The 22,063-nt window shown below is 47.4% G+C and overlaps 1 protein-coding gene across 1 annotated transcript; it reads left to right on the top strand.

The window, feature by feature from the left end:
- The first annotated feature begins 4,937 nt into the window (after positions 1–4,937).
- On the top strand, positions 4,938–16,941 carry HEYL (hes related family bHLH transcription factor with YRPW motif like). The gene is made up of 5 exons (XM_030539355.1): positions 4,938–5,122; positions 9,668–9,734; positions 10,614–10,697; positions 11,999–12,080; positions 14,284–16,941. The coding sequence occupies exons 1-5, from the start codon at positions 5,043–5,045 to the stop codon at positions 14,961–14,963; spliced, it is 993 nt and encodes a 330-aa protein (XP_030395215.1). The 5' UTR covers positions 4,938–5,042; the 3' UTR covers positions 14,964–16,941.
- The last annotated feature ends 5,122 nt before the right edge of the window (positions 16,942–22,063 follow it).

The following is a 22,063-nucleotide window of genomic DNA, read 5'->3' as shown; positions in this document are numbered from 1 at the left end:
AGTGACAATGCAGCCGTGCCGAACGGAGTATGGCAGCAATCACTTCTGCTGTGCGCTGTGCTGCCACAGAGCCCGGTAAGCATTCTTGTGCACGGGTGATCTTGTGCACGGGTGTCTTAGGGGATTTCATTTTCTCTCGTCTGTCTCTGACAGTTTACTGTGCCTTCTCCATATTGTGTCGGTGTGTGGGCCGGGGAGTTTCACATTTTGAGCACCCCTGGATCTGTGTCACTGTATGCAATCTCCCTCTGGCAGTGTCCCAGACCTGACCAAACACAGAGATTAAATTTTGTCCATTCAAGAAAACTTTCATTCAAAAATCATTTAATAGCCTGGATGTTTCCCTCAGCTCCTATGAAGGCCTCTGTTTAGCCCCAGCACATGAATGGCATGGAATAAGAAAGTTTCCCCACCGTGATGCCATGTTTGCAGCCAGGAATCCTGTCCCAAATACCCCTGTGAGGCTCCCACTCTTGACATTACAGCTGTTGATCTGGCAGTCCCTGGTGGAACCTGAGGTTAGGAGTTGATGTTGACAGAAGAGGTGTGGACAGGGTATTCCAGGCACGGAGGGGGTTAAACCAGAGGTGTCGGGTCACCAGAAGGTAACAGATATGCTCTGCCTACCACTGCTTTATTTCCATCAGTTCTGCCCTCACTCCCACATTCCAGCTGCTGCCGCTTTTCACAGCTGGCAGCTCTCGGGGGACATTTCCCAGAGCTGAATGGGAGGGGAGGAGAGGCAGGAATCCCAAAGCAGTGGCTGGTTTAATTGTAGTACCAGCGAAAAGTGCCAGCTTGAAAAGTCCTGGGGAGTGGAATCATTTATTCACAGGGTCCCCGACAGCAAAGAGGGGACACGAGTCTTGGTGGCTTATTCGTTCTTCAGCATTTAGAGCCGGTTGATTGATGGGTAGAGCCTATGCTGATGCTACCCATCCCCTAGAAACTGAACTTACCATCAACAACTTGTTTCACCTTGGGCAATAAACAATCCTTGGATAGCACTGACTGTCACTGCCCACTTCATCCGGATTTGCACTAGAGATAGTGGTGAATGGCTCCGTATTCCATGGCCAGTTCCCTGAGACATTAAGTCCACTAAAGATGTGGGTTTTTCATGAGTAATTCTAACGTTGGTCTCCCTTTCCCTGTGAGGTCACGTCTATTGTGGTCTTGATGGACTATTAAAACCAGGCTTTCTTTTGAGATGATGACCCTCAAGGGGGGCCTCGGGGAGCCAATACACATGGGAAATTGTCACACAGCTGGAGGAGGGAGAGGCACAAGGAGGGACTAGTGATCATATGGTGATGAGCACTCTAGAAACACCTGGGATAAGTTATGAAATGAGGAAAGTCACTGGAGACGGAAGAGCATGTAGGAAGGAGAAGTTCCTCAAAACATCAGGGGAAGCTGCTCCCATACCTGAAAGTTCAAAAGTTTGACTAGAGCGGGAATGAGCCAGGAAAACTCATTGCCTTGGTGACTGAGTTTCTTGTCTGGCAGGTTGTTGGAAGCTCTGACTAATCTTCTATTCTGCTGGCATATGGCATTCTAACAGCTCAGTAATGAGCTGCGCTGATCTCCTTTTGTCTACAGTCCTGCTGCTGAACGTGGGAAAGAGCTTCTTACAAATTCACTTCTCTTCTAGAGACACAGGGAACTCCAAGAGCTCATGTTCCTCGAATACACTCTACTGCAGGCAAAAGGATGGCAGGCCCCTACAGTGATGGACAAGGGCAGGTCAGTAGTGGTCAGAGACATTTTTCATGATTTAGTGACTCGAGCTAGCCATTTATAAGCAGGAAAATATGTTTTGAGGCAGTAGATCCTTAGCTCCCCAGGTGAGGAACAGTATGAGAAGCCAGATTTCTCTTCTCTTCTTAGCCTTGGTGAGAATCTTACCCAGCCTGGCTCAAAACAGCACAAAAGAAAGCACCAGGAGTGGGCAGCAAAATGAGAGTTTCACCTCAGACCCCTCACTGATTTCTCCATGTGTCCGGTGTGTATGTTTACACACACTCCCTAGCCAGACAAAGGAACAATAGTTATTTACACCTGCACCCCCCGTCCTGCAGCTAATTCCCCTTAATCTTTCCTTGTAGTCACTATTGAACCGAGCCCTGAATGGGCTCTGTACAGTATCTGTTTCTGCTGTTCTCCAGAGCAGCTAATCCCGGGGTGGCTCGGATCACTCTACCAATCCCCAGCGATTTAGCAAGAGTGATTATAAATCACTCTCCAGGAGCACAGGCTAAACTACACTATGGATCTGATTACAAGAGAAATGAGTTTCATGGCCTCTGCTTCATCCATAATGAAGAGTAACCCTAGAAGACCATCTTGCCAATTACTCTATGATTGAACCCAGATAATGATGCTTAGAGAAGGCCCAGGAATAAATGAGCGTGGAGGGTAAATTTCCTTCTTACCCAAAAGGGCCCTCCAGGGCAGGTTGGGATGCACTTTGTGGAACAGGGAGCGGATGGATGCAGGACTGAATGAACAAGGGTGCTGAAATAACCCAACCTGTCTCTCTAGCGCATTGAAATAGAAAGCAGGGCATGAGACAGATTCCCATGTATATCCTGGGACTAACCTAATCAGCCATGGGATCGCCATGTAGACGGCAGTAATTGAACTAGCATTCAAAGCAGTAACACAATATCCATCGTAGGGCTGATGCTCCTAGGAGTGAGTGGCCTGCAAATTGTTCCAACCGCTGGTGACTAACATTTTCTTTTGCCATTACATCATTACTTGTGAGTGAGTAAATCATGAGTGAGCTCTGCAGATGGACCCAAAAAAGTGGCAAGGGAGCCTTTATATGACAGCACACCCTCCTTTACTCTGTTTATGATGTGCCTTTTATATACAGCCTGGTTTGGAGAGTTTTAAAAGTTTGGTGCACTATTTTTCATATCCTTCTGCATATAAATCCAAGTGTTCCAGTATCATGAGTCTCAGTGCCCCAGCCCGAGAGAGAGAGAGAGAATATATAACTAGAAAACCCATTAAAAGAGCTTTTCTGTAAATCATATCATGCTTTTAAGGGCCAATACCTCACAATTTATCATGGCTAGAAACAAATACTATATCCCGTTGGAGAGTGGGGAATCCCAGTTCCTCTCTGTTGGAATGAAGCCCTGGTTCCTTGTCTTAATGGTCCATGGGATACCAAACCTTAAATCTGTTCAATCCTGAACGGAGCTGGTTGGGAATTTTTTCAGAAAATGGTTTTTCATCAGAAAAAAATGAATCATCAAAAATGAAGCTTTTTGCAGGTCAGTTTCAATGTATTGTTCTACTCAAAAAAAAAAGGGTTTTAATTTTGTTGACATGTTTCATTTCAACATTTTGAGAATGAAGAAGTCTGGCTTTCCAGTTTGACACAGCTTATTGTTTTTAAATTTAAGGTAAAATATAGTTTAAAAAAAAGATGGGAAAACTGTAAACACACCAGTTCAAAATTATTGAGGCAAACCATTTTGATGGACCCAAACCATTTTTTCTCCCAGTGAACAAAAAAATGTGCGATTTTGACTTTCGGTCCCAACTCAGGATGGGAACAATTTTCAAAATATCAAAAACTTCCACGAGGCGGGAAAATAATCCCCCACCCAGCTCTATGGAATGTGACACTGATCTGAGATGTAGGATGGGTAATTCTGGGGGAAAGGCCCCATTTGCAGGGAAGAAATTAGTTGGCAGGTTCCTTTGCTTTAAGAGCAGCTGCTTGGAAACTGCTCAAGGATTTGAGAGGTCAGAATACACAGAGGTAGGGGGCAGAGTGCTGGTGAGGTGGCCAAGGAGAGATGAAAAAGCCATTTGTCACAGGGGTATGTGATTTTTCACAAGAGGATACAAAAGGGTAGGCTATGCTCCGCTATTAACGCCCAGTGATGACAATGGAAAGTAGGAACCTACATACTTCTGAGGATCTGGTCCCTGGTGTCACAAAGGAAGAGGCACAAGCCAAGGCACAGGGAGAGCCCCCTGGGAAGAATACCTGACCTGAATTGCAGGTAGGTGGGGTTAGGAATGTCTCTGCTGGGGCTCCAGGCCTGGGCACCTGACCTGAGGGCAGCTGGGTGATTCTCTGCTCTGTTCATTGCCTCTGGGGCACCTGGCATCGGCCACTGTCTGAAGACAGGACACTGGGCTGGGCGGATCTTTGCTCTGACCCAGTGTGGCTGTTCTAATGACCCGATTAGGGCTGAAAGCACCGGCCCAGCCTCTGCCCATTGATTGATCCACGCAGCCATTTGAAAACAGCCCAGAGCTGAGGCCAAGTTGGTTTGCATCTGAATCCCAGAGCTCTGGCCCCGCTGGAGCGCCGCCGACGGCTCTGCGTGTGGGGCGGGATGTTGATTTTTCCCTGCAACAAGCCAGGGCTTTATCAGGCCCATCGCTTTCCCACGGTTTTCTGTTGCCAGTGAGGTCACTGGTCCCTTTAAACCGCGGCGGGGACCAATCACCGAGGCGAGGAGGGGGGCGCCCGGGTCGGTTCACACGGGCTGCTCCTGGGCCGGGAAGGCGGGGGCAGGGAGGGGAGTGGGAACCTGGGAAAGCCGGAGCAGCCGTGCGATCCCTCACTCCGAGCAGAAGGAGACGGGGCTGGACGGGAGCGGGCGGAGGAGCTGCCCGCAGGCGTCGGGGGGCGATTTCCTCTTCCCAGCCGAGGGGAGGGGGGTGTCTCTTCCCTTCCTAGAGCCAGAAGGGGAGCAGGGCCGCGGAGACAGGATCGATCGCACCGCGCCCGGCCAGGGTGGGACAGCTCCCAACCCCCCCTCCCACGACCCCCACAGACCCCCCCACGAGTGCGGGGAGGGTGCGGGACAGCCTCCTCCCCATACACGTGCGGGGGAGCCTCTAGCCCCCCCATACACCCCCGATCGCATCCACGTGCGGGGAAGGTGCGGGACAACCCCCCCCATAGACCCCCTCTCGCCCCCACGTGCGGAGCTGCCTCCCCCCCATACAGCCCCACGTGCGGGGAGGGTGCAGAGGAGGCTGTTTGCCCGCCGCTGTCTCGGAGGATGAAGAGACTGAGCGAGGAGACCTGGGCGGGCTCCGATTCGGACGGGACAATAGACGTGGGCAAAGAGGAGGAATACAGGTAAGGAGGCGAGGCAGCACCTGGGAGGGGCAGTGCGGGGTGGGGGGGCAGCTGGCATGGGGGTCAGGGCGCACTGGGGCAGGGGAGGCTGGAGCAATTTGCACAGTGGGGCTGGGGGAGGGTTGCTGAGAGCCCTTGAACCACACTGTGAACCCTGGATATGATGGAAGCTTCTTGGGGAGGGGGAGCAGCCACACCCCTAGTTCCAGCACCTTTGCACCGGGGGGAGGTGGGTTTAGAGCCCAGCAGGGTCCTTCCAGCAGCTCCAAGGCCAGGCACTGGGAGCTCCCCTCTCAGCCATGCCACCCACTTGGGGCCACAGGGTGAAGAACCCCTGCTGCAGATTTGGGCTAATCTCAGAATGGCCAAGGAGGGGGGTGAGGATGATTGGGGCCAGGCTCTGAGGCTGGAAAGAGCTAATGACCAGGGTTAATCCTCACCATAAACCTCACAGCTGAAAAGCAAAGGGACAGAAGCTCACCCCAGCCCCCAGTGAAGGGATAGTGAACTGCTAGCCTTGGAGGAAATGCCAAACTGGCTAAATCAGCTGGTTTCCCGCTCTCCCATCATGGCTAAAGGAAAGGAATAATCGAACCTTCTTTAACTGGAGCTCCTAGCTCCCCGAGAGACAGCTAGGTGTGTTCCCCTAATGCAAGTGCAAGTCTCTATCCTCTGCAGTGCTGTTTATCTGAAACTTCCCAAATAATTTTGGATGAGTGACAAGTATCAGGGGGCAGCCGTGTTAGTCTGTATCCACAAAAACAACAAGGAGTCCGATGGCACCTTAAAGACGAACAGATTTATTTGGGCATAAGCTTTCGTGGGTGAAAAACCCACAAATCTGTTCATCTTTAAGGTGCCACTGGACTTCTTGTTGGGTTTTTTTTGGATGAGTGAGTTTGTCCTGTACTAGCCACGCTGTCTGTGGATTCATAATGCAGCCATTGCCCAGTTATGCCAAGGTTCCTTTGCTCTTTATTGAATCGGGGAGGGTTTGTGGTTTTCCCGTGTAAGAGTTTTTTACACTGTACAAACGAAATAATGTTAGCAATGGACATTACCTGTCCAGTTCACTGAGTTTCAGCTTCTGGGCTCCTGTCAGGCTCAAGCACTCTGCAGCTTTGTAAGACGGTTAAAGAAAAGGAGCTGGCCCTATGCGATTTCCCCTTCTAGGGTGCTATTTTCATTCTTTGCAAGGTCCCCAATCACTGCAGTTCTGTATGTTAAGGGAGTCTTGCCGCTGCTGTTCCCATGCTGTGTCCTCTGTTTGCCAGTTGCCCAGGCACTGTCAGTGCAGACACAGACACCGGAGGAATGTATGAAGAACTCTTGTTTTCTTCTCTATCTTGTCTGTTGGTTGCTTCTGGACACTCATGTCTACTGTCCAGTATCCCCCAGTGCACCCGGAGAAATAAGCCCTTCACTGCTTGATATCCTGAATACAGAAATCACCCGTGGCCTCATTTTATTAGCATCTCTTGCTAGGTGCCTCAGCAGGATATGCTCAGGCTTTCACAGAATTAGGCCCTAGAGAACATTAGTACTTGCTGATATTAGCACTCAGTGTTACACTGCACCAATTTACCCAACACATAATACACCGTGGCGTTATACAAACACATAGCACACATGCATACAGCAGTAATACTACCCTGGAGTGTATCTGTATGTAATCCACCCTCCCAACGCACATGTAAATATCACATCTATACAGCACAATACCCCATTCTGTCTAACACACACTGATGGACAGTATGTAGTAGAACCGTCTCAATCATAAATGTCAGTGAACAACCATAGAGATGGGTTTGATCTCTGTTGCAACTGAAAATATGTATTTCCAAAGCAAGATGTAAAACATAACATTATGGTTGCTATATTATTTATCATGCTATGGGTGATGTGTAGAGGCCCCATTGTGTTTGTACAGCACCTAGCGCGTAATGAAAAGACAGTTCCTGCCCTGAAGAGTTTACAACCTAAGTAATGTACTAATGTAAGAAACGTAACAGGCAAACTCCCTCCAAGTAGGGAGTGTTGGCTAGAGCTTGGAGTAATTTGGGACAGTAAATTCAGAGTTTTGGATTTAATTCCCAGCTCCATTGCTGATTTGCTGTGCGACTGTGGGGATAAGCTGCCGGTGTTGTGAAGCATAATTAACTCATGTTTGTAAATGGCAGAGATCCTCAGCTGAGCCTTGGTACAGATGCAAAAATGATTATTTTTGTTTATTAAAAAGCCAGACGAATAACGCCACAAATGACCAAGCCAGACAACAAGAAATGTATCAATCATAGTTCTCCAGGAACTTAGACCAAATGTCTTTAAATTCCTCATATGTGTCAGTCGAATGGAAGAAACCCTTTTGAAGTAAGCCAGATCCATCCATCCAGAAAAGAGCAATGCAGTCAAACAAAATGGGACTTTCTATTTTCCTACAAATGGAGGGCCATTGTATTCAGACTGACTGTTAGTGAGTTCTATTGGACACATATACTACACACCCATACTGCACATAGACACACACAATCCCACATACAACAGTACAAATAATAGTAAATATTCCTTGCTGTGAGTACATGCACACGCTCTCCCCTGTACACCCTCTCACCATGCGCACACACACAAATACAGTAGACACATACACTCAGGGAAAACACACAGCAGGTGTGGAAAGGCTACAAATATATGGGGTATATGAGACAGTACTCAAGGGAAGAGTTTGTCATTGTGAGTGATTTATGTGAAACATTGCTGTTCATACTAAGAGATCAACAAATCCATGTTCAGTAGCCTTTTGACGACTTTCATTGTGTTAATCAATAACATGTAACAGATGCACCATGTGGAGGTTGCCATCTTGCCCCTGTCTCACTAATCTGGACTTGGTTATTTGAATGTTGCTAATCATGTCTCTTGCCATATGGAAGAAGAAGAATTATAGTGAAACAACTTCTGGAAACCCCTCACTTTGTGCCTAACGAAAGGTACTTTTAATGCACCATGCTTATTCTAGGGTTTGCCCTGCTGTGCAGCACACACTCTGCCTACAGAGACTTATTTAACAGGTTCTGCTATTAAAATGCTCTGTCAAACTGAAAAATATTATGGTTTGGCGGAGTGAACCCAAACTCCTTTCCAGACTTATAATTCTTAGTTGCTCTTCAGGTCCCTCGGGACGTCTGTACTGGAGAATGTTATAAACTGTGTTCAGATTTTATCATCTTTGCTTCAAATTTCTCAAGAGGCAGAAACAGTCCAGCAGTTGGTCAGTTTCAGGAGCTGCGGTTGAGAGAAAAGTCTCCCTAGGACCAGGGGAGTTCATTCAAGCAGAGGACTTTTGTAGCTTCTCTCTGTCAAACATACACGTGGGTTCCATGTCTGTGAAGTCCCCCATCTTCTAATTGGCTGTCCCTATAAAGGATATCCTTCCTTTGAAATCCAAACGTACCTATGTCCCATGCAAAGCTGTTCTTATCCTGCATTCATTCTCCTGCATTAGAAAGCAGAATGGTGACTCTGAGATAATGAAAATGTTGTTTATGTGAAAGATTTGACCTCCCCTCTTATTGTGCTTCCTGCACCGTTACTTTGGGTCTTTTGTCTCACCTTTGGGTCCCGGCAGATGAAAGGGCTGAAGAGCAGTCTCCCCCAGCTTTTCCCTTTCTAGATTTCGTTTTCCTGGGCTTCTGCACTGCACCTTGTGCCATCCGGTTGGGGAGGACAGAATAGCAGCGCCTTCAGGGACTGTCTATTGGCAGGCAATGATCACTGTGCGGAGTAATATAACGAGAGGCATTTCCCACCTACTTCCGCCTTCACAGCTGAGCTCCATCTCCACGGTGCTCCAGTTCCTCTAATTATGGGGAGCAACTGGTTTTGTCCATTTAAAAGTTTATCTTTCAGCTGTTTGCTGTGTAACCAGATACTGCCCTGGGGAATCTGGGTAACTTTATGTCTGTCACAGGAGAAGCAAACATGTAGCAGCAAGAAGTGTTCTTCTCAGGGAAATAATTATCCAGGAAAGTCCTGATCAACCACAGAAATGCTGTCACCAGGCCTGATCCTGAGGCATGAGTTCTCTGACTTCCTACTTACGTCAGTGGCAGTTGTGGGTCCATTATCACAATGACGGTATAAAGTGCTGCGGATTTATAAAAGAGATCTGAAATCCTCATGAACAGAGTAAAACAGGGACTCTAAAAATCAGATCTTTGCTTTTTCAACAAGTCAGGAAGACGCTGTCTATTTTGATACCGAAAGACGATTATGCCTCCTAGCAGAACAGCCTGCCAGAAATGTCTCACAATCTGATGGGCATTTTCAGAGAGGAGAGATCCTAAGACCTACCCAGCTCCCCCTGCCACCTCCCGCTTTACTTAGCTCTAAGTAGACTGTTCTTAAAATGGTACAAAAATCTCAAAACTCCCTTCCACGTGGGAAATCACATGTGGTGAGTGGGTGTAAAGTCTGTGTGTGTGTTGAACAAATAGACAGCATCTGAAACACCTTCCCCGTCCCTTTTTTTTCCTTCTTTTTATGCAGCCAAGTATCTAGAGCTGTTTCTCCCACCACCACATCTCAGATACAAGCCAGGAAGAAGCGGAGAGGGGTGAGTAGCATTTATGCTACAAAATCTAGCAGCCATATTGTGCCCGTCAGTGGCACGCACAGATTGAGGACGTGTGAATGCTGTTAGCTTTTTAACGCTCATTACTGAGTAAACTATATTTCAGCAAAGAAATGGGCCCTTTTAACCCTTTTGTCTCATGAATCTGTTTTGTTAATGAGGGTGAGCTCCATATCCCAAGGGAGAAGCAGTGTTAGAACACTACAGGAAAGAAGATCCTGGGATGCTGGCTTCTGTTTCCAATTCTACAACACCAGGGGTGGGCCCTTGTGGGGGCTGGAGAGGCTCCAGGCATAACTTAGCTTTGGTGGCCTGTCTAAGTCACAACATCCTCCCTGAGCTGCCCCCTGGACCACCGCACTGGCTGGAATCTCCGTAGGGCTGCATGATGCTGCCCTATATCGAGTGTGTCCCCTGTGATGGGCCTGGTGACAAGGTCCTCTGAAGGTAGCCCAACAGCTGTCCTCCACCCTGCCTTCACTGGGGAAATCGTCCTCAGCGGCAGCTGAGGCTTGTCGTGTTGGGCCCTTTTATCCACCCGGTAGGGGTTGGGCTCCCACCCCAAGTGTTGTTGGGCAAGTCATTTAACACCTCCCCCCATGCCTCAGTTTCCATTGGTAACACTGATGTATTTTATTTGATTAAAAGCGCCTGTCTAAAATTGTAGATATTAAAAGGGATATTAAAAATGGGGGGACAATCTGTACCCCATGGAGGGCTATGAGGCTCCATTAACCCACGCTTGTTAAAGAATTTGAGATCCCTAGATGGAAGGCATTCTAGAAATGGGAGGGATAAGTCTAAACATGATTATGGGCTATGGGGCCCAGCTACGCTCCTCTGAATGGAATTCTTTCATAGATCATTGAGAAGCGGCGCCGTGACCGTATTAACAGCAGCCTGTCTGAACTGAGGCGTTTAGTCCCTACTGCCTTTGAGAAGCAGGTATGTGCAGAATGTTAGACGTGACCATTTTCTACCATTTTAAGAAAGGCAATGATGTCCTTCGCCTCTGTTGCCAGAAGCTGGGAATGGGTGACAGTGGATGGATCACTTGCTCATTTCCTGCTCTGTTCATTCCCTCTGGGGCACCTGGCACTGGCCACTGTCGGTAGACAGGATACTGGGCTAGATGGACCCTTGGTCTGACCCACTAGGGATGTTCTTATGTGAAAGGAAAGACCTTCTGGTGCTTATGAACAAACATACATAGAGGGGTCGTATCAACAGAGTAAATTATCTTCAGGCAGTCCAAAGCAGGGTTGTGGTTTAATGGTTGGGGGGTATCTTGTTTTTACAGCAATTCCACATTAGGCATTAATTTAATTAGCTCCCATTAGCTGAGGAGGGTTTGGACAGTGGTCAGTGCTTGGATGGAAAATCTGAAGAGCACCAGGTGGTGCTGTAGAAAGAGATGCTGGAGATGGAGTAGGTAGCATTCTTCTCTCTGTCGTCAATGCTGCCCTAATGCTGAAGCAGTTGCTATCTTTTGGATGAGATCTAAAAACAAGGTCCTGCCCATTCACTGTGAAAAGATCTCCTGAAATCCAAGTCATATGTCCGGCATATGTGATTGTTTCTTCTTTTTGTTCCCTGTTAACATCTGTTTGTCTAAAGGTCCCAAACCTCTCAGGATTCTCTTCCCAGTTGGGGTGTTAAATCCAAGAGTCATGCTCAAATTGTGACTTGGGTAATGCCATTCTGTTTTCCTAAATTCCTTCTGCAACTACATTTGGAGATATTATTCTTCATTGGCCCAGCTTAAAAGTGTAACTCAGTGTCAATGGCGCACAACGAGTGCTGCATTCCACCCCAGAGGTGGCTGCATTTCACTGATGGGTAATTGTTAACTACAGTCTGTAGATCCTTTTAGGATTCTTCAAGATTGAAAACCTTATAAACGCTCTAAATTATTATCAACCCAGAGGATAAGTAGGTGGTAAAATAGGGTAGTAATAAATCTTCCAGGAAATCTTATGGAGGATAAAAGACATTTTGCAGCAGCAGGGATGAATGGAAATGGAGACTTTCAGTTTGCTTCACAGTATCTTTTGAAGGGAGATCCATTTTCCTTACCACTTGATTCGAGATGAGTCTGAATCCAAACCCTGAATCTATTCATCTGCCCATTTCTGGAAAGTTCGGCCCCTTTGAAGCTGGCTGCCTTAATGAGATGGAAACTTAGATTTTAAAATGGTGGATTGATAGTCTCTTTTCCTCTGCCCCTCCCTGCTTTCAATACACAGGGCTCCTCCAAGCTGGAGAAGGCAGAGATCCTGCAAATGACAGTGGACCACTTAAAAATGCTTCATGCCACTGGAGGAACAGGTGAGAACTGCTTCTGTAAACGTGTGTATTGAGGGTGAAATCTTGGCTGTATTGAAAGCAGTGGCAAACCTCCCACTGACCCCCAGGGAGACAGGATTTTTTCTGAGGGGAGGAAAATTCACCCTTGGCTCCAAGAGCTACGTCCCGTTGTTTACTCCAGAAATCATTAATACTAAGGTTATAGAAAATATTTGTGTTTGCTTTTGAAAGGAAGCGGCTCTTCCATGGGGAGGCTTTCCACTTCCTGTGCTACTATTTGTGCTCCTGCATATGGGTCAGGATCTCACATTTAGGCCTTGGCAGACTGAGGTGTGCCACATGGTGTGTCCTGTGTTACCACAGGAAAGGCAGCCAACTCCCAGAACAGCAACAGCTATGCACACAGACCCGGGCAAGGCTACACACTTAGTCATGCTCGCCAATGGACCTGGCTTCCAAACCAAAGTCTGCCTCCTCCGCATCCCATTGGAATGTTTCTTGGCACTGCCTGGAGTCTGGTTAGTGACTCTGCATAGAAACATGACTCCCCCTGCCCCAACTAACAGTTTGTAAAACCCAAGGGGATACATGTCCTCCGCAAGAGCAAAGTTCCCATTCTCCACTTGCCCAGTGACTCTGGCGGGGATCTCAGTTTCAACACAGTAATCCTCTGACTCGGTTAAAACACAGTTCTGTCTCGCTGGGTAGATGGAACCAGACTGTGGACTTTAGCAGAGTTACATCATGGTCTAGGAACATTGTTTAAATACTCAGCATGACTTTGCTACGAGGCTGAAACGTTGTCAACAGGGTCCCCAAAATGTGAAGTGGTTCAGTACTTTGTCCACACCGGGGGCGTTCTCTGGTTTATTGCCCATCCTCTCGGGAAGTCCAAACAGGAAAGAGACCAAAGGCACAATTGGTAGTTTTATTGTACCTGTGATAGACCCAGGCCAGTTGGGTACAGCAGAAGGCAGATATACTGGCAACTGGATTAACAGTTTTCTGTTCCCTGACTGACCAGAGCAGGGGCTGCTCCAGGCTAATGAGAACACCTGATTTTAATTAACCTGCAAAGAGTCAGGTGAGGTCATTAAGCTAATGTGACCACCTGACTCTAATTAAGGCCCCGCTGATACTATAAAAAGGGCTCACTCCAGTCAGGCAGAGGAGAGCCAGGGGAGAGGAAGTGTGGCTGAAGGGCTGGTTAATGAAGACACTCTCAAACCATCGGTAAGGGAGCCCTAAGGTAAGGGTGAAGAAGAGAGAAGCAGGAGAGCTGTGAGGAAGTGGCCCACGGAAACATAGCAACTCTGGCAGTGAAAGGTTGGCTGCCAACAGCTGCTGCCATTAGGGTCCCGTGGACGGAACTCAGAGTAGAGGGTGGGCCTGGGTTCCCCCCTACGTATCACTACAGGAACATCTCTTGGGAGGGGAAGTCAGGCCCCTGTCAGGACAGGAGGCTAAACTGCCCTCAAATAAGCCCCCCGAGACAACAGAGACTGTGGGAGTTCTCTCACCAACCTCCTTGCTGACCTATGATGAAAAGGGCTCAGTAGACTGTAATCCTGGCCCTAGAGAGAGAAGGGCTACGTGGAGGGTCACAGTGAGCCACTGAGGTTAGCATAAACCACCTAAAAGCGCAGGACCCACGGGGGCAAGGTCAGAGCTCTGCCACATACCTCACTGATTGTCTCCACAATCCAAGGCTTTGGGCCCTCTAGAGATGATAGTCTTGGGTCTGAGACTGTCTTATGTCCTTCAGCTGGACATCTGTTTAAATAAAATCTGAGTAACAGAGTCAAACAGTTGTCTCGAAACACAGGGAGGGGCTATTAAGCTGTCCATTGAGAAGTAGAAACCACACAACCTGCTGTTCTAGGAATGGCCATCCCAGAAGACACCCAGAGTATTGCCTCCAGTAACAGCCAGTGACAGAATCCAAAGGAAATTACTTCCTGATCCCAGCTAGTGATCAGTTTATGCCCTGAACCAAGAGCATTGATGGCCCTGGTCATTTTATCCTAGCTAGCGTAACTGCAGATGCTAGTCTTATTCATGTAAAGTCACATTCTTTTTTCAAGCTTACTTGACTATTTGCTTCAATAGTATCATGGGGTGGCAAAGTCCTCAGGTTAAATACACAATTACGTTAAAATGGGTAGTGCTATTAGATGCCTGTGCTCTTGGTGGACATGATGCTATATCTGTCTTTGTCTCACAGGGTTCTTAGATGCCCGCGCCCTGGCTGTGGATTACAGGAGTATCGGCTTCCGTGAATGCCTCACTGAAGTTGTCAGATACCTTGGTATCCTTGAGGGACAAAACGGTGCTGATCCTATCCGGCTACGACTCCTCTCCCACCTGAATAATTACGTTGCTGAAATGGAGCTGTCGCCCATAGCCACTTCCCTTCTGCCCTTTCAGATGTGGCCCTGGTCATTCCTCCACAATTCCACAGCCCCCGCCAACCAAGTACTAATACCCAGGAGGGAGGCTGTCCCGGGTCTAGCTGTCTTGACTGCTTCCCCCGTGGCTTATCCAAGCACCACCATGAGAAGAGCTCCCGTTCGCCGAATTCCTAGTGCCATCATGCCAGCCCGCCGAAACTTCCTTTCCAATAGGATGGCCTCTTCGTCCCGGAGGGCTAGACCCACAGTGACATCAACAATCCCAGGTGCCATGCCCAGTGTGCCATCACCGGGTGGTGCCCTGAGAGATGCCACCTCTAGAAGCAGCCAGATTGCAACGTTCCTGCTCTCCTCCACCTCTGCTGGAGTTTCCGCACCACCTGCTTCTTACCCAGCTCCTCCTGCTTTGAATGCTTCTCCCCAGGGGCCAGGCAACAGAAGTGGGACTTCCAGACTCTGTCGCTCCTGGGCTACTGAAATTGGAGCTTTCTGATCCCTCCCTGACAAAATCCTAGCAGAGACAAAAATCATCCACAGCCACTGCTCAAAAAGCACGCTCTGAGGAGCAGCTTCTTTCCTGTTTTGCAGAAATAAACGATCGATAAAGGATCCTCTCCTCACCTTGCCCTCTCTTCTTATTCCTCATGTCATCTTCCCTCCCTCCCCATCACACTGTCTCCCTCTTTTCCATTTCAGGTTTGCAGATTTTGTATTGAACTGAATGTGTTTGTCTGTGTACAACTCCACTAAAGGTTGTAGGTGAGGTTTATCCTAATTCAGACCTTTCCCTTCCCCAGCCCAGGCCCTGGTAGAGCTGAATGTTGCCGTTTGGAGAATGTGAACGAGCCTTGGCACTGATTTGACTTTGCTGGAGACACAGAGCTCGCAAGCAGTGACATTTTCTATCACTTGTATGCAGTATTGTTGTAGCCATGTAGGTCCCAGGATGTTAGCAAGTCAAGGTGTGGGAGGGAATATCTTTTATTGGACCAACTTCTGCTAGTGACCAAGAAAGCTTTCCAGCTTATGCAGAGCTTGTCTTCAGGCCAGCCCTGAAGAAGAATTCTGTGTCAGCTTGAAAGCTCGTCTCTCTCACCTACAGAAGTTGGTCTAAGAAAACATATTCCCTCCCACACCTTGACTTTCCAACGCTGACTTCCTCCCAGCTTGAGCATGTTGTTTGACATGGTCTAAGTGAGGTGAGACGTGCTGGCGAATAATAGAGATGACCCACCACACGCACACAAACTGTCCTTTGATAACTGAACTCAACCCCCTCAGGATTGCTGTGAACAGTCAGGACAGTTGGGAGGTTCTTCTCCGTTGGCCAACCCCATTCTCTTGATCTCTGAAAATGGAGAGCTTGACACTGTATGTAACAGGCTCATTCAAAACACATAACCCTGAGGGACGAGACGAGTTGGATGAAAATGTAATGGTTCACGATCTCCCTCTGAACTGACACACTGAGATACCCAGTACGCATTTCTGCTGCATAGAATTGTCCCAGTACAGGACTTCCTGTACATAAGACCCCCATACTGTGTGCAGTCCACATTTTCATTTTCCGTGGCTCGGCCTTTACCTAAAACCAGGGCCTTCCCAAGTGTCACTAGTGTACTTGATTCATGGAAACATTTGCCTGATCCTGTGCTTAGATCAATGCTGTTATCAGAATGTTTTCAGGAGGAATTATCAGACATTACTATGCAAAATTCCTTTGCCAGCTGCTGTTTGGGATTCCCTGTGTAGATAATTCAGATGTCTGTGAGAGAAAGAGACCTTTCTCATTATTACAGAGTAAGGGAGCAGGTTTCCAAAGTGACACCTGTCATGGAGGGAAGGGCTTGGCAGCTGAAATACAAGGGAGAAGGATGCCCTTCCTTCTCTCTTCCCCTCTTCAGCCATCAATCCTCCCTCCCCATATGAAAATCCATTACCATAAAGGGAGGAGGGGAAGAAAGCATTCTTTACCCCAAGCTCCTTCTTTGTTTTTGCCAACGTCCAGATCCTTAATTAAAGCTTCTAGCCTGTTCCCCAGGCTCAGCTCTGCTCTTTATCGCCATGTTCTCTGCATGGACTTCATCCCAAACCCACTGAAGTCAATGGCAGTCTTTCCACTGACTTCATGGGCTTTTGATCAGCCCCCATAATGTCCTCTGTCTCTTGAAAGCTTTCTCTGCCTTTGTCTCCCCTCTGTGTGTTCCTATATAAATGCCAAGGATGATGATTATTCTTTGTCTTGTGCTCACTCCGTACCTCTGAGTCTCCTCTCAACCCCTACAGTGAGGAACAGCTATTTGGCATTCTCAAACTCTGCTCCTGTCTCACCTCTTCTTCGCTCTCGTGGTTTTGAAACTGTGGCCTAGTGACTAGGGGAGTGAACTTCAACTCTTGAGTTCTGTTCCCAGCTCTGCTATATGACCTTTGGCAAGTCACTTCACTGTACCTCAGTTTCCCCATCTGTAAAATAGGAAGAGATGAAAAGATCTATATAAGAGCTAAGTATTATTATTAGTCTGTTCCTGCTGCAATCAGCTGAGAAGCAGCAGTAGTAAGAGAGTGCTCGGAAGTGGCCCGAATGGGTGTAGGAAGTGCTGTTATACAAAACAGAAGCATAGGAAGGGCAGTTGGTGTGAGCGGGTGACCAGAGGGCCATGGAGTCTATGAGGAGCAGGACCTGTTTCCACAGAAGGGGTTGAGAGACTAGAACCATTCCTCTCAACCAAAGACATCTGGCTGTCCTAGCCACAGGCTGTCTACTGCCCCAATGCACTTTTCTTGGCATTATTATTTTCTATAACACATAAGGCAGTATACCTCCACTCAAATCAAAGCGAGACCCCTCTTCCCTGAAACGGTGCTTTTATTTTCTTGGCTATATCAAGCTGGCATTGGTCCAGTTGAATACCTCTAATTGCATCCATGTGACCTTTGCCTGAGTCAGCGGTGCCGTGCCATGGAGGGGAAAGCACAGAAAGGAACAAAGGGAGAACAGTGAGTAGTGTCTTTTTAATGTAACAGACCCTCCCCATCCCAGACGCCAAGCAAGTGGCCAGTGTACTGAGCTGGGGTGTGTGTGTGGTTCAGCCGTGACATTGATTCAGAGGTGTGTGTGTGTGTGTGGCTCAGCCGTGACATTGATTCAGAGGTGTGTGTGTGTGTGTGTGTGTGTGTGTGTGTGTGTGTGTGTGTGTGTGACATTGATTCAGGTGTGGGTGGGTGGGTGAGTCAGACAGACCTGTTTTGGAAGTGAGTCCCTCCCAATTGCTCTCAATGCAAATAAATGCTTGGGGCCCCTGCTACTTGTCCTCGCTCAATCAGGGATGAAATATTCCTGTTCAGAGAAGTTCCCCATGGACTGATTGTTCCTGGAGCTAGTCTGTGCATTAGAGCTCCCACAGTGAGCAGCCTCGCCTCACTTTGCACTGTGCAGAGCTGTTAACTTTGTGAGCTGTCAGGCATCCAGCAAAAGGTGTCAAATAAGTCTTCAAAACCCATGTCATGGGTGTGAAATGTGCTGTTGTGCCACAGTCTGTTTTGCTGGAGATGTCACATGAGATCCCTTTGCAACTCTTCAGTCAGCTTTGGACTAGATGATACCAAATTACTGAACATAGTTAAGTTTTGTCACCTCACTTTACCAGCTCATTTATGAATATAATGAACAGCTCAGGTCCCAGTACAGATCCTTGGGGGATACCACTATTTACCTCTCTCCATTGTGAAAACTGACTATTCCTACACCTTGCCTTCTACCCCAGTTACTGATCCATGAGAGGCCCTTCCCTCTTATCCCATGACAGTTTACTTTGCTTGAGAGCCTTTGGTGGGGGACCTTGTTAAAGGCTTTCTGAAAATCTAAGTACACTATATCCACTGGATCACCCTTGTCCACATGTCTGTTGACCCCCCTCAAGGAATTCTAGTAGATTGGTGAGGCATGGTTTCCCTTTACAAAAACCATGATGACTCTTCCTCAACAAATCATGGTCATCTATGTGTCTGTTCTTTGCAATAGTTTCAACCAATTTGCCAGGAACTGAAATTAGGCTTACTGGCCTGTAATTGCCAGGATAGCCTCTAGAGCCTTTTTTAAAAAATGGTGTCACATTAGCTATCCTCCAGTCATCTGGCAGAAGCTGATTTAAATGATAGGTTACATACTACAGACAAGAGACAAGGTGGGTGAGATATCTTTTATTGGACCAACTTCTGTTGGTGAAAGAGACAAGCTTTTGAGCTTCAGTAGGGCTCTTCCTCAGGACTGGGCAAGAGGAGACATTTGTTATACTGCAGATGCTCTGATTAGGGTTGCCAATTTTTGTTGGAGGTATTCCTGGAGGTTTCATCACATGACATAATCTTAAAGATTCATCCTTAATTCCTGGAGACTCTCAGACAATCCTGGAGGGTTGGCAATCCTAGCTCTGATTGTAAGGAGTAACTACATTCCATCTACCAAAGTTTCTGTGTGTGAATAATTTTGTCTACCTATGTTCTCCCCTTGTTTTTAATGGATGAAGTGATCCTCCCCATCTCCTGTCCTTTCTTCCAATCAAATGCAGGAAGAAGCACTTCTGCTTTCAATATGATCCAGGTCTGCCCCCTCATGGTAAAGCCAAAGAGTTAATGAGAAATCCTAATCCAGGCTCAGAGGATACAATAAGACGCAGGAGTCTACAGCTACCACTGATGAAATGTGACCTTCCAGCATCCAACTGAAAACTCATATTAAAAAAATAGCCTACCTCTTACCATAGTGTGCAGTGCCAGCACATAATGAATTACTTTTCAGAATCATGACAAATAAAGTGACCTTGGAAAACCACAGGGCAAATGGCCTTGCACTGACCTGCCATCGTTAGGAGCATACTCAGAGAATAAAGAATATTAAAAACATCATCAGAAATCTTTGCTCCAGCCACCTTAGAAGGCCTGAAGAGTGGAGATAGAGAAAGCCCTTTGGGATCCAGGCCCCACAGTCAGAGGGAGCCTGGATGCATCTGGAATCAGAGCAGTAGGATCCATTTGACTCACTAACTTGTGGTCTAACCTTCAAGTATAAGAAGACAGCATGTGGGAGTCGTGACTCCAACTTCATGGAAGGGGACACAAAGTTATAATGAATATGCATCTAGAATAATCTTGATCTACTCAAGCACGGGGATCTGGAGGCTCAAACAGCTAAAGCAAATGCTGCATTCAGAATGGTTTCCAAGGTACCAGCACCACCGCAGCACCAGTTTTTGAGGGCGTCTGGGCCATTAAAAACTGTATTCTTTCAAGAAAGTTTAATCAGGAGCACTAAACTCTGAGCTACATTTTTCAATTAGAAATTGCAGGTTGACAGTGTTCTGATCCAGAGCAGGCACATGGGCGGCGTACAAACCTCAGAGTGAACATAACAGCAAGTGGAAAGGAAACAGAAACAATAACAACACTGCGTCAGGCTTTGCTACCCATTCCCAGGTGTCACCAGAGTCCCATGATCTTGTGAGGCATTGGGAGGACATGAGCTCCGAAGCAGAAAACGCCAGAGGGCTGGAAATATTTACAAAAAATATTGTAAAACAAGATACTTTGTTATATCCATTGTTTCCTTTTATTCTTTCCCTGTAAATTATTTACCATAGTGGAAGGATAGTTTACCAATAAATTGAAATAATCATTGGTTTTATCTAGGATTAAAGAAAATTAAATGTATAACTGAAAAGCCATATTATAACCACAAGACCCTGAAGGATATGTTAGGTTCTCCTGCACATGATTAATGCCCTGATGTGTCTTACTCTTACACTAAAGAGTCTGGGTAATTATACATCACCACAGCATTGATTCTACTGAGTCTGGTGTTGGAACATGTTCCAGCAGTTTTCTTCTCCATTCATTGTTCAACCATCACCCTTTTACTCACCTTGTGAATGGAGAATGACAACTGACTTCCATAGGGAGATGCTGATGAGCATTGGTCCTGCTCCAGGGCAACACAGGATGTGAACTGGCGTTTTCTTCAGGAACTAGCCCTTGTTCAAGCAAAAATGATGTTCTAAATACTAGGAGGCAGATTGCTAGGGGAATAAGTCCAGCTACAGTCACTCCTGATCTAAGTGCTGGGTGTGTCTCCAAAACCATAGCTAAGAGGCATGCACTTCCAGGGCAGCGCGAGAGAATAGTCAGGCGCACACCCTGTCTTCAGGTGCATTTCACTATCTGCTTTTCTTTCTCTGCTCCCCCTTTCTTCCTGATTCAGTTGGTTTCCTCCTTTATTCTCTCTCTTTTTCACCTCAGTTTTAATCCCAGGACATTGTTCCTCTCCTGTGTTTCACCAGCTGCCTAGTAACCCTCAGTTCACTAATTGTCACAGCACCACCAAACATCTTGATTCCAGTTCCTTCATGGACTGAAGAGAGGCCTTCACCCCAGTCCTCCTGTGCACTATTTTCAGAGGAGAGGACAAGACTCTCTCTCAGGTGCCATTAAAAATAATCGCCCTATACTGACCCATCCTCATGTCATTACGATCCATTCCCAACTGCCCCTTCCAATGGCCCAACCCCAACTGCCATGGAATCTTCTGGTTCCAACATTGCCATCTCTTCACTGGCTAACAGGACGGCATCGGCTCCTGGCTACGAATTTATCTCAGTGGCCTTACAAATGTTCAGCTCCCCTCTCCCCATGCAGAGGCAACACACTTTTGGTATAATTTGAGTGAAGGGGGGATTGGTATGTGGGGGTATATTTTGTTGCCATGCAGCTGAGAGAAGGGTTGGAAAGACTGTCAGGATTTGTGTGGTGAGTTGTCCTTAGTCCAGAGGAGGCATGGGGGAGGTTATTGATAGGAGTTTGCCCCAGGATTGGCATGGGGAGGTAGACTGACAGGATTTGGGGTGGGGATGGCCTTCGACAGTTGGAAGGAGGGCAGAAATGGCCAGGTTAAAGGGAGTTGCCAGGATTTGGATGGGGTTTTCTAGAGGAAAAGTGAATGTCAGGACTTTGCCCATCTGTTTTGTGGGGTGAAGGGTGTCAGAATTGGTCAGGGTGGGGATTTGACCCAATTTGGTATGGGGACAATAATCAGGAGAGGGATGAAAGTGGGTTTGCCCCTGGACTTTTGAAGAAGTGGGAAAGACAGAATGTGTACACGGGGTCGTTGGGGAGAGGGCGTTCTGGGGTTGTCAGGATTTTGGTGAAAGCAGCGAAGAATCCTGTGGCACCTTATAGACTAACAGATGTTTTGGAGTATGAGCTTTCGTGGGTGAATATCCACTTCATCGGATGCAAGGATTTTGGTGGGAAATTGTCCCCTGACTGCAGGGGTCAGATTTTAGGAGCAGGTAGATTAGTAGGATTTTTCAGGGGCAGGGAGTGGGAATTGACTTCTGTTGTCTAGGGGGAGGTGTCAAGATTTGGGATTTTGCCCCTGGACTGCTGGGGAAAGGGGGGGATGATTACTGGAGGGGGGTTCATGATTGGGGGGGTGCTGACCAGATGTGGGGTGTGAGGTTACCCGCAGATTACTGGAGAGGGGTGAATGATTGGGGGGGTGCTGCCCAGATGTGGGGTGTGAGGTTGTACCCAGATTACTGG

This window comes from Gopherus evgoodei, chromosome 20, assembly GCF_007399415.2.
Source record: "Gopherus evgoodei ecotype Sinaloan lineage chromosome 20, rGopEvg1_v1.p, whole genome shotgun sequence".
Taxonomy (NCBI): Eukaryota; Metazoa; Chordata; order Testudines; family Testudinidae; genus Gopherus; species Gopherus evgoodei.
This window is presented reverse-complemented; position numbering and strand designations above follow the sequence as displayed.